General features: G+C 57.2%; 4 protein-coding genes across 4 annotated transcripts; 1 reads left to right on the top strand and 3 right to left on the bottom strand.

Annotated features, from left to right (window-relative positions):
* Positions 1–191: 191 nt before the first annotated feature.
* RPL38 (ribosomal 60S subunit protein L38) lies at positions 192–1,158 on the bottom strand. The gene is made up of 3 exons (XM_024466588.1): positions 1,050–1,158; positions 473–635; positions 192–415 (listed from the first exon to the last, which is right to left on the bottom strand). Exons 1-3 carry the CDS (start codon positions 1,077–1,079, stop codon positions 360–362), a joined length of 249 nt encoding a protein of 82 aa, XP_024325256.1. The 5' UTR covers positions 1,080–1,158; the 3' UTR covers positions 192–359.
* Positions 1,159–1,362: 204 nt separating this feature from the next.
* Positions 1,363–2,209, top strand: VC83_02936 (uncharacterized protein). The gene is made up of 5 exons (XM_024466587.1): positions 1,363–1,588; positions 1,638–1,650; positions 1,702–1,785; positions 1,934–1,980; positions 2,040–2,209. The coding sequence occupies exons 1-5, from the start codon at positions 1,550–1,552 to the stop codon at positions 2,121–2,123; spliced, it is 267 nt and encodes an 88-aa protein (XP_024325257.1). The 5' UTR covers positions 1,363–1,549; the 3' UTR covers positions 2,124–2,209.
* Positions 2,210–6,537, bottom strand: VC83_02935 (uncharacterized protein). Its single transcript, XM_024466586.1, has 3 exons — positions 6,083–6,537; positions 2,568–5,589; positions 2,210–2,512 (listed from the first exon to the last, which is right to left on the bottom strand). The coding sequence occupies exons 2-3, from the start codon at positions 5,532–5,534 to the stop codon at positions 2,324–2,326; spliced, it is 3,156 nt and encodes a 1,051-aa protein (XP_024325258.1). The 5' UTR covers positions 5,535–5,589; positions 6,083–6,537; the 3' UTR covers positions 2,210–2,323.
* EAF1 (chromatin modification- protein VID21) lies at positions 6,529–12,141 on the bottom strand. The gene is made up of 4 exons (XM_024466585.1): positions 11,879–12,141; positions 11,594–11,752; positions 8,030–11,522; positions 6,529–7,953 (listed from the first exon to the last, which is right to left on the bottom strand). The coding sequence occupies exons 1-4, from the start codon at positions 11,941–11,943 to the stop codon at positions 6,865–6,867; spliced, it is 4,806 nt and encodes a 1,601-aa protein (XP_024325259.1). The 5' UTR covers positions 11,944–12,141; the 3' UTR covers positions 6,529–6,864.
* Positions 12,142–12,288: the final 147 nt, after the last annotated feature.

Genomic DNA, 12,288 nt, shown 5'->3' with positions numbered 1-12,288 from the left:
TCATGCAATAGACCACATGCCCCCCCAATATGTTGCCAAGCTATCACACTATTCTCACTGGAGAATGATGACCCCAGATAGAAATAGAACATGCCCCTGAGCTGCCCGAGATGAGAATGCTCTCCATATCGTCAAAAACAAAATAAAGAAGCAATGAACGTCAGTATCACAAAGCCCCAAAAGACATCCGCATGGGTGGTGCATCCATCATGGTATTCTTAGCTAGCCTAGCCATCTACAAGCCCGCGATCAGGCCAACGCCCAGTAATTCCCTCGCGCCACCAGCCAGCCGTACGCCCTCCGAACCCTGCGCGATGCATAGCCACCTTCCTCAGCACCCCATCATGCTAAAAATCCGCTTAAGCGACCCGCTTGCCCTTCTGGTTCTTCTTGGGGGTATCGGCGATGGTCAAGCCTGGGAGGTGTTAGTCTCTGTGCGCTTGTGTGGGCAAGTGAAAGCGGTGGGACGTACTCGGGGGGAGGGATTGCTTGAGCTTGTCGGCCTTTTCGGAGTCCTTGAGGACAAGGGTGTAAAGGTGGCGCTGGCAGCGGACCTTGAACTTGATGGCCGAGGTCTTCTTGCTGCGCTTGATGCGAGCCGAGCTGGCGTCCTTGCGGCGGCAGATCTCGATGAACTAAGGGGTGTGTCAGTGTAGCTCTTCTTGGTGAGTGTCTTCATTTCCACCGCTGTGGAAAGCCCGAGAGACAGCGAGAGAGAGAGCACAGCCGGAAGCCAGGAGAGAGCGGTAGAGGAGAAAGAATCAGGGACTGTCAGGGTCTAAGTGGTGTGGTTTGCCGTGACCTTTCCAATCGATAGCGCATTCTTGACACTCATCAAGACGGACGATACGCCCCCAAGGGTCGCCCTCGAATTGACAATCCCTTCCACCTGCGCAGTATCTTTCTTCCCGAGTCCAATTCCCACTTCTCCAATCGCTGGTCCCCTCATGCGCCATAGTCCCGTCCTCTGGCTGTACTGTCTCTCCCTCCACCTCTCTCTCATGGCTTTCCCCCGCCTCTAACAGCAGAAAGATAAAGTCGCAACTCACGTTCTTGATGTCGGAAATCTCGCGAGGCATTTTGGCGGTTGTTTTTGTCGAATAGGGGAGACGGATTCGATTTCGTGAGGAATTAACGTCGTTGCTCTGCTTGCCCGTGAATAATTCGGGTGTGCGCGAGAAATTCCCTAAGCGAAGGGCAAGGACGATCTCGGTGGCTGGGTGTGTGGCTGTGTGTGTGGCTGGGGTAGGGTACGTACTATATGTGGCTAGTGCGTTGGCGTTGGGGGACTGGGTGTGGCTAGTGGATTTGGGGGGGGTGTGAGTTTATGCGATGGGTGACGCGGCGGGAGGATGGAGCCAGTCTGTTCTTTTCAGGACGAGTCATTTCCTTTTAAGCATTAATATACGGCTTTGCGCATTTCCTACGATTGTAGCAAACGCAGCTTCATTATTTTAACAAGTTTATTCATTAAACACGAGATAATAGTCCAATTCCATCAGCCACAATAACCACACCAAAACCTCGCCACCATCCCCAGATCCTCACCATGGCTCCAACTCCCATAGACAAAGCTCTCAACTCAAGAGTAAGTTCCCCAAATGGTTATACAGATCCATTACTAACACCAACTCCAGAACACCTTCGCTGGTAACTATCCCACCTGACGCCGCCTTGAATCTCACCACTAACACCTCGCAGCCTTCGCCGGAATCGTCACAGCAGCAGCCGTATGGTCCATATGGGGCAGTGACATGTTCCCAGCCCAGCCAGATCCCACCGGAAGTATGCTCGCCTCATAGCTCGTTGGTCTTCCTTGCCCTTGCCCGCGCCAAGCACTCCCACGTCTCTCTCAGACCTCATCATCAGACTCTTCCTCGCTCACCCTCACTTTCCCATATCCCGCCACCTACAGCAGTACTAACTACCGCAGACCCCGACGACTGGACAGAACAAGAAATCCGGCAGTGGTTAAAATATGTATGCCTCTCCTCGCCTGCCTCAACGCCTACCTTTAAGCCTAACTAACATCCTCCCAGCGAAACCTCCAGCCCTCCATGACCGCCACCCGCGCCGAGCTCCTCGAGCGCGTAAAGGCCAATCTCCGGGTGCCACGCGCATAATTCGGAGAAGGAGATACCACGGAGCACATTTCCGTTGTAATAAGCCTACTTGGCAATATAATACCCTCCTTCGCGCATCACTCCTCACTCTCACGCGTCACGTGCACCCCCTTTTCATGAAACTGAATGCCTATCATTCTCTAGAATCTAGCCATGCTTCATACCTTCATCTACACATACTCATAGGTCATACACCCGATCTACTCGCTCTCTTCGCCGCTACCACTCTCATCCCCGCTCCCCCCTTCTTCATCCTCGTCCTCTTCATCCTCGTCCTCATCCTCCTCCCCCTCATCCTCATTCCTCACAAGTCCATAATCATCCCTGAAATCCTCCAAAGCACGCACCTCCGTCTTAAACCCATCGGCCTCAAACCCCTTCACAATAGCCTGTGCACACGTTAGTCCACTTTCCACACCACCTCCACGCAAAAGGGGTACGCACCTCCGCCACAACCGGCGCACACGTAACCACCACATTCGCCTTCCCCGGCTCAAAACACTTCACCAGCACCTCCCCCATCGCCTCCCTCACCTCCCTCTCCCCCACCTCCCTCACCTTCCTCAACAACTCCTCGTTATACCCCTCCGCCACTCCCCTCACCACGCCATTCACAAAGTTCATCCGCGCCGCCATCGCCATCGTCGCCTGCTCGTCCGCAAGGCTGACCACGATCGCGCTCACCGCGCCCTCGAGCAGACTGCGCTCCAACGGCTCCTCCCCGCTCGCAAACGCAGCCACCACGTCGCGACTACGCGCGAACGCTTTGTGAGCGTCAGGCGATCGGTACACGCGGAATTGCATGAAGCCCCCGTCGACGTCGCGGCTGAAACCCGTGCCGTAGGCGAGACCCGTTCCGCGGATTGCGCGCCAGAGCGGACCCTCCACCGCATCGAGGTAGGCGACTGCGACGAGCAGCGCGGGGATGCGCGGGTCGGTGTAAGAGGTTGGTCCGGTGGCCGAGCTGATAGCGAAGGAGGAATCAATGGTGGGCATTGGAACGACAACTGTGCCTAGGGAGCCCGGGGCGCGGCCGGCGGGACTAAGGCGCTGGTGCTGCATCTCGATTGGGAGAAGGTCAGTCGGGGCGCCGAGGGCGTCGCTGAGGAGGGACCAGGGCTCGGTGGGGTTAGCGAGCTTATTGACGTCTGTGACGACGAGGACGCGGACGTTGGAGAAGGTAAAGAGGCTCTTGCGGAGAGTTTCGAGCTTAGCGATCACGGCGGCGGGGTCGGCGGTGAGGAGCCTGCGGATGCGCTTTAGGTAGACGGCTTTGACGAGGGTGTTGCGCGCCTTGACGGTGGACTTGGAGTCGAGGTGGATCATGGCGTCGACGGCGTAGGCCATGCTGTTTCCGCTGCGCTTGGCTTCGGGGATGTCGGCGAGGATCTTGGTTAGAGCAGCGCGGAGGCGCGTTACGTCGAAGACGGCGTCTAACATCATGGTGCGGATCCAGCGGATTGTCTGCTCGTACTTGTCTTGCTCGACTTCGAAGACGATGCCGACGCCTTCGCTGTGTCCAAGGCGCGAACCACCGCCGATTGCGTAGCTGATGGTGTCCTTCTCGAGGTCGGTTACGACTGCCTCGAAAGGAATCTTCTCCCCGTTCTGCATGACAGGCGTGTTGAAGAAGTTGTCAATGAAGAGCGGCAGCAGAGGACGAAGTTCAACCGGGATCCCGGACGTTCCAAGGAGCATACTAACCAATACAAAGTTCGACGGAACATGTTCAAACTGCAGGAACAGTGATGCGTCCTTGGCTTTATCAATGACCTTCTGGGCACCAACATCCTTCACCCCCAAGCTCCGTGCCGGCCCCGCCCTCGCCGTCTCCGTCTCAATGAAGTGAATCGAGCTCACCCCCGGAACAGGCCACTGCTCCAGAATCGCCTGCGGGATAGGAGCATCATTCTTCGCCTTCGCATCCTCGAGTTTCTTAGCCAGCACCTTAAGTCCATCCACACCCAACACATCCTTCTGATCCGCCACGCGCGCAATCTCATCAGCCTTAAGCTTATCCGACATCGCCTTCGACGGCTTCCCCAAGATCGAAACATGCTTAGCATCCGAGATCCACCTCCTCAAGAAAGCGCGCCACTCCCCATCCGTCCACTTCTCCAAGACATCATACTCCTTAATCGACGCCAGATCCCTCAGCGTCGACCCATCGCGCTTCCCAAACAGGAAGTCGTTAATCACATTCGTGGAGAAGAACTCCGAGTTGCTCTCCGCCTGGAACATGACCTGGCGACGCTCGCGACGCACACAGTCTACCATGTACTTCATATCCAGCGGCTTGTCAGCGACCTCCTTCAGCACCTCAAACAGCCTCTTCTCAACCGCTGCAAGCTTCTCGGTCGCGACGCTCGTCGGCTGTAGCCAGATGACGGAATTGGGCCTCGCGTCCCACCACGTGCTGATGGAGCTGGCGAGCTCCTCGCGCTCAACCATCGTGTTCTCCAGGATCGAGATGGACGAGCCAGAGAGGTAGGTTAGGAGCACATTCAGCGCCGCGGTTTGCACGACATCATTGCAATCCGGTCCGAGGAAGCCAACCAAAATATCCCCCGCCGACTCATCCTCCTCCGGAAACTCCACCGTCTGCAGCACCGTCTCCTTCAGCGCGGGCGTCTGCGGCGACTCCATCCATGGCCTCCGGAACGGAGCATCGGGCTTGGGAATATCCCCCAGAATCCCCTCCTCGAACGCATCCAGAATCTCCAACATATTCGCATGCTCCACCTCCCCCACGATAACAAGACACAGATTCCTAGGCTGGTACATCTCCCGATGGAACTCCCGGATTCGCTCCGCAGTCAGCACACGCAGCTGTTCCATCATCCCGCCCGTCTCGTACCGGAAACCCACGCCCTCCGGATACAGCGCGCGGCGCGCGGCGAGATCCATTAGTTCGGGGCCGTTGTTCTGCACGCCTTGCATCTCAGAGTACACGACTCCCGCGTCATTCCCGTCGCCGTCAACATGGTGGACTTCCGTGTAGCATCCCTCATCCGTCAATGTCGGCACGATAACATGCTCTAGGTACACCGGCAGGATCTGCGCAAACCCCTCCCACCCCGCCGTATCGAGGGTGTAAGCAGTGTGATCCGTCGCCGTCCAAGCGTTCGTATTAGAGTACGCGCGATTAGCCAGTAAATCCAAGACGCCCTTGTACTTATAGCTCTTCGAGCCCATGAAGACAAGATGCTCGAGGGTGTGCGGCGCGCCGGAGTCGTCGAAGATCTCGGTGGCGAGGGTGAAGTAGCCTTGCACTTTTGGGCCTTTGCGGTCGACGACTACGACTTGCATGCCTGTCCGCCTGGACTTGTATTGCGTGAGTCTGGTGGGGGCGTAGTCGGCGTCGAATTGGAGGAGGGTCTCGAATTGAGACTTGGGGGTGGTGGTGGACATGGTGGGTGGGAAGGCTGGTAGCCTGTTTATTATTCTTGTGGTGGTGGTGGTTATCCTGAAATGCTGGTTAGTGTCTTGATGAATAAGTTATGATGATTCTGCGAGGGGGTGTGCAGTCACCTGGCCGCCAAACAGCCTCTTATCCATCCCCAACAAGGAGTCAAGCAGCAGCAGCACCAGTGAAACTTCACCCCCTTGCCAGCAGCCTCTCATTCATCCCCCATCAAGGAGTTCCCCATCATCAGCAGCACAGGGAAACTTCACCCCTTGCCAGCCCCCTCCCCCAAACATAAGGAACAACTATAAGAAATCGTGGCCGCACCACAATCCCCCCCTCCCCCAAACATAAGGAACAACTATAAGAAATCGTGGCCGCACCACAATCCCCCCCTCCACCACTCCAACACCACAGCCAGGACCCCCAATATCAAACCCCCTAAAAGCAACCTCCGCCCCGCCATATCCTTCTCCGCTGGCCCCCACAGCTCAAGCCTCGTCGACACCACTGACTCCCAGAAACACAAACAAACAGACAAACAGCCTCTCACCTCTTCTCTCCCGTCCAAGTTCCGAACCGGCACCTCCCCGAACGCAAAGGCGTCGTGGTGGTAAACAAATAAACCCTTACACCTCGCTGACTTGCTCTTGCCTATTCCGTTGCTTTTCCTTTGTTTTTGCCTCTTCTCTTTCAAAGGTTGCACTTTATACACAGGAAACAAAAGATCAGATCTTCTATTTCTGCGAAACAAGACAGACGTGACTGGACATGGGATGGGAAAGAACGATACCAACCCTCACTCCTATCCCACCCGTCGTTGGTGGGGTTATCACGTGAAATATATCAGATAAAAAGATCGCGCTAACTCCATCCAGAAATATATATCACGTGACTGTGCATCCCTCATCCGGTTGGAGCCCTCCTCCAACTCGCCATTTTTCGATAAGGAGGGACGATTGATTGATCGCAAACACCAAGAGACATAGCAGATAAGTTGAAAGGGTAATTTATTACAAAAATATATACTCGTCCCCATGTGTCTTAAAATGGGACCACAACGACGACGCCGTGAGGAGAGCAAACTACCTAGTTCGTCGGCTCCCAAACTGTAGAAGTAATAGCACTCAGTCAGCCATTCCTTTGCATCCATCCCATCCGTCCATCTAGCAATCCATCCCATCCATCCCGTCCAGCCAGTAGGCCAGTAATTTCCCTCCCTCCCCCGCCAAATCAATAGCCACGCACGCACCAAACGTACGAACGCTTATTTATACACAAACACCTCACAGAACTCTCCACATCTCACCCGCTCAACTCCAGAACTCCCTCCCCCTATTTCGTCCCCGCAGACGTCGCGCTCCCACTCCGCTGCTGTTGCATCTGCTGAGGCTGCAGCCCGCCACTACCCTGCTGCTGTCCCATCCCCTGCTGTTGTCCTCCCTGCTGCATCCCCTGCTGTCCCTGGCCCTGTCCTCCCTGTCCCTGTCCTCCCTGCCCTTGCTGCTGCTGTCCTTGCCCTTGGCCCTGCTGCTGTCCACCCCCCTGCTGCATCCCCTGCGCCGCCACCGCCGCAGCCTGCCTCTCCTGCTGCGCCCTAAGCATCTGCGCATACTGCACCGGCGAGCTGCCCTGCATCCCCTGCACCCCCCCTCCGGCGGCAGCATGCATCGCCGCCTGCCTCTGCGCATTCCCAAGCGCATCCGCGACCATCTTGCGTACCTGCTCCGGCGTCGCGGCCGGGAACTTGGCGCGATACGACGCTTCTAGCTGCGCGTACTGTGGGTTCAAGCGGGGCGAGCCCTGGAGTGCCGCTGCTGCCGCGGAGTTGGGTGGTGAGCCGGCGAAATGCTGCTGTTGCATTGGGTTGGGCGACATGCCGTTCGTAGGCATGAACGCTTGTTGTTGGTTTGGTGCACCCATGTTCGGAAGGCCGCGGATGGCATTAGGTGGGGAAGAGTGCATAGTCTGCTGCCCCCCTCCTCCCTGATGCTGCTGTATCTGCACCGCCGCACGCTGCTGCTGCGAGATCCGCTGCGCCTGCATTACAAGACTAAGATCAGGCGTCGCGTTCGGTGCAGGGAGGCGGTGCGCGGGGCCCATGGGCATCCCTTGCATTCCCATCTGCGCCTGTTGCGGTACACCCTTTAGTGGCATGGGCCCCATACCCAGATGGATGTTGGGCATGGGCATGGGTGCGCCCATGCCGTTGGGGAGTTGTTGCATGGCCTGCTGCTGCTGTTGGAGGTGGTGGTTTTGGCCTGGCACGGAGAGGTTGGCGGGGCGGTTGTTCTGGGCGTTGTTGCCCATGTTTGGGGGCGGGGGGGCGTTCATGTTCGGGTTACCACGCTGTTGCTGGTTTTGGCCGCCGGGGTAGCCCATCTGCATGTTAGGCTGCTGGTTTCGGAGTGCCTGTACTTGCGCCTGTAGTACGTTAGTTTTTGATCGAAGGGAATCGGTCGCGACAATGAAGGAAATAAAAACAAAATGGTCATCATACCCTTCGATGTGCCTCCTGCTGCTGCACCAACCTCGCCTTCTGCTCCAAGATCGCCTGCTCTCTATCATGCTTAATCTTGCTAAACTGCGCCGGGGTGTGCTTATTAATCGGCTGCACGGGCGTATCGTTCGCCTTGCGCATGTTCGCCAGGCTCTGCGCCTGCTGCTGCTTCTGCGCCGTCGTCTCGCGCTTCTTGGCCACCTTGCGCATCGAGTCCACGAGCGTGAGGTGCTTCTGGTTGCGGCGGCGCTCGACGCGCAGGCTGGTTGTGCTGCGGCGGATCTGTCGGGGTGGGGCGGAACCAACTGCTGGTGGTGGCTGGGCGGCTTGTGCTTGGATCTGTAGGAGTAGCGATCGCTGTGCTGCTTCCAGGCGGTTGTTGTAGGCCCTGAAGTAATGAGTCTTTTGCATGTCGGCGGGTAGTCCTTCCAGGTGAATCCAGCGCTCAAAGCACTCCCATGGCGTGCGACGCTCAGCAGCAGTGTAATACACCCCCTTCGACGTCAACATACTCGAGATGAGAGACCAGTTGTATTGATACTCCCTCACCAGCTGCTTCAGCTCATCATCTTCAGCCCACGTCCACTGCGACGGATGTCTGTTCTCAAAGAAGCTCTGGAGGGGCATTGGGAATTCCGATGGAGGCCTGAACTGGTGGCCAGCGTGGATGCGATCCCTAATATGCTTGTTCTCCGGATTAAACAGTGCAACATCGACCTGCAACGGCTCCTGTGGCTTTCGCTGCGTACGTTCCCCAAAGACAACCTCGTCCTCATCATCGGACTCCTCGGCGTACTCGTATCGGCTCTTCTTCCGTGGTGGCGGTTCGTCGGTAAAGCGGATCTTGCCCTCAATATACTTGCTGAGTGGCAGATACGGCTTCCTCCACGAGGCATCAGGGTCAACCTCCGAAGTAGGCAGGTCGCTCTGATGAACCTTCAACGGCGCACCATACATCGGAAGCTCCTGGAGGAGTTTATCCGAAGCCGCCGACCTTGAAAGTCCAAACACCAAGTCGTCATTGTCCAGCGAGAAGATGGCAGTCGGCGCAACAGTCTCGAGGAGACTAATACGAGGCTCATCATCGAACTCATCAAGCGGGGTATCGTTATCCGAAGACGGGACAAGATCGGGCGTAGGATGCGACATCTCAGCATCAGTATCAACAATGCCGTCAGCAGTCACCTCAACCTCCCCAGCATCAGCAACAGCCTCAGCACTCGCCTCGACCTCCACATCCCCCGCATCCACCACCATCTCGTCCCCCCTCTCCACCGACTCCAAAACCACCACCTTCCGCTGCAACACATCCCTCTGCTCCTGATCCCCATTAACCCACGCGGCACACTCCCACGCCGCCCTCCTCGCCAACGCCGTCTTCCACTTCCGCTCCTCCCTGAAATCCGTCCTCATCCACCTCGCCTCCTTCAGCAGCTCATCCCAATGCGTCGTCGGGCGGATCGGCTCCGGGCTGCGCTTCGGCTGGCGGAGGGACCACTTATCGTGGTTCTGCAGGCTGTGGATGCGGCGGATGATCTTCTGTGCCTGCGCTTCGTGGAAGGGGAGGGCGGCGTTGGTGGTGGTGATTGTCTTGTGGGCGCTCGCGAGGAGGGCTTCGAGGGTTTGGTAGCCGCGGATGGCGGAGTAGCTTTGGGCGTTGATTAAGGGCATGAAGTAGTCGGGGTACTCGGTCCCCTGTGGCTTGGCGGTCGCGCTGACTAGTGCCGACGTCTTGGTGTCTTTGGTCACTGGCTGCTTCGCGAATACGACGGTAGAGAGCTTGCTGCGCTCCTTCTCGCGCGCGCGCTCGGTCAGGCTTCGCATCCGTGACGAGGCGGATTTTGGTGTAGATGTCCCTGATGGGAGGTTCAAATCGGCTTCGGCGAGAGCACGCCCTGGTGTTCTTTCCGGTGTGTTCATCGAGCTTGGTCGTGGAGTTTCTCCTAGGATCTCCGAGACAGACTTGTGCCTCATCGCACCAGATGCAACACGGGTCGTCATCCGCTCAATGGATGGAGTCGACACCGAAGTCGAAGTCGCACGTTCCGAAGATGGCTCTTTAGGCTCCTCAGGTTTGGCAGGCGCAGGCTTCGTTGACTCCGTAACTTCCATAGGTTCTGGAGCTGGAGCAGTCTGTTCAACCTCCTTCCCCTTGGCCTGGGCTGGCTCCAGCACATCGACGTCCATAGGCTCAGGTACCTCCTCAGCAGGAGGCTGCGGCACAGTTTCCTTCCTCAGTGCCTCAACAGCCGCTGGCTCAGGCACCTTCTCATCCGGAGTCGGAACACCCACAACCTCATCCTGATCCTTCTCATCATCCATGAGTTCATTCGCCGTCTCCGGAGCCCCCACCAACTCCCTAACCTCGGGCTGTTGTCCATCGACCTCAGCCTTAGCGGGACGGGCAGCTCCTTCCTTCCCAGGAATAGTCGAGGCAGCCGCAGCCTGCTCTTCCAATAACTGCGTATCAGCAGCGGTGGGGCTGCTTCCGAGGATGTGCTCGCGCGCAACGTCGATCTGTGCTTTTAGTATCCTATCATGTGCATCCTTCTCCCGCACCTCTTCCTGGGTAGGGGCCAGCTCGGGTGGGGTTTCCGGGATGACCTTCTCCTCCGCCACTTCTTGGTCGTAGTGGTGAGCCTCGTTGTCCGGGCTCGTGTCCGCTGAGGTCTCGTGATGGTGAGCCGACGTCGTTGCTGAGAGTGGTCCGACTGTTGATCCAGGGGACGAGGCAACATCGGCTTGAGTCTGTCTATCATGCTGAGCAGGCACCTCGAGGGCCAACCTCGCCGCAGCCGCATCAGCAGGCCTTTCCTCCCTAATAGCATGCCTCTGCTCCTCCCTCTCCTTCATCCCCGCCTCCTGCGCTTCCTGCGGCGGTAGATGGACAGTCGACGGCTTGTGGGTAGAGTCGTTGGCGCCATTAACTATAAGACCTGGTAGTTGTGCCGCATCCTTCGCCGACTTTGGAATCGCCACGTTCGGATCAACACCAGGCGTATCGGGCGTAGCTTCAGCCTTCTTGACGACGCGGTCCTTCTCCAACGCCTCGCGGGTCGGTGTATCGTCCTTGGCAGGCGCCGGCGGGTTATTCGCATTGAAAATCGCATCGCCCAGCGTCTCATCAACAGCAGCATCCAACAAGGCCGTCGGATTCGTCGCCACGGCTCGATCGATCCTCAGCGCCTCCTCGCGAGGGATTGATTTCCGTCTCGCCCCAGCGGCCTTTCCATCCTGCAATCCTCGCGGTGGCGTCCGGGACAAAGGTCGTTCAATAGTCGCAGGTACCTTGACGTACAAAGGCCCGGTGTTGTAGGAGGCATCTGTTTTCGGCCGTTCCTGCAGCGACTGCCTCCCATCTCTTTGAGCGTAATCCAGCGGCGCACCCGTCCGCGGAGCTAGACTCGACTTATCGATTCCCACCGACGTTCTGGGCGCATCGGATCGGAGGCGGCGGCGCGAGGGGATCGTGTGTTCCTTCAAGATGAGACCTCTGTTTGCAAAGCATCAGCACAAAAGGTGCAAAGACGACATTGCGACCGGGGCGAATGCGGGGGAACTCACTCTTTGATATCATTCAGGCTTAAGAAAGCGCGCTCGGCGGGCGTGGCCTCGGAAATGGGGGCGTTGAGATCGAGGAAGGCAGGCAGCGGGATGGGGCCATCGCAGGTCGCGACGGCGTACAGTTCGCGGAGTTTGCGCTTGCGCGATCGCTCTATGATTCTGTGAAATGGTCAGGTCAATTGTCCCTTATCAAATAAATACAAACAACGGGATGAGATAGGATAGTAGAGTCGTAACGCGTCGTCGGGGGCGTGGGGGATTTCGGGGTTCGTGTGTGCGACTTACTCGATGTCGTTCTCGCGACTCGACGTTAGTTGCTTGCGAGCGGCAAGCACGACCTCATTCGACATCGCATTTCAGGATGAGGCGTGCGACATCCGTTTTCGAGGAAACGAACGTCGGGGGGGTGTTGGCGGTGGTTGCGGGATGTGATTTATGGGTCGAGATTGATGGATGAGTCGTGGGGTAGTGGTTTAGTTGATGGAAGTGTTTTTGGTCGTTGATCGTTGGTCGTTGGTCGTTGGTCGTTGATCGTTGGTCGTTGATCGTTGATCGTTGATCGTTGATCGTTGATCGTTGATCGTTGTTCGTTGTTCGTTGATCGTTGTGTCGTTATTGATAGATGGAAGGGTTTTTGGGGGGGATGAATTTTGGGGTTGACACTGTGAGGGTATGCTGGAGTTGGATGTGGTTGG

The sequence above is a fragment of the Pseudogymnoascus destructans genome (assembly GCF_001641265.1).
Source record: "Pseudogymnoascus destructans isolate 20631-21 unplaced genomic scaffold scaffold_7, whole genome shotgun sequence".
Taxonomy (NCBI): domain Eukaryota; kingdom Fungi; phylum Ascomycota; class Leotiomycetes; order Thelebolales; family Thelebolaceae; genus Pseudogymnoascus; species Pseudogymnoascus destructans.
Note: the sequence above shows the minus strand (reverse complement) of the source record. Positions and strands in the feature narration are given on the sequence as shown.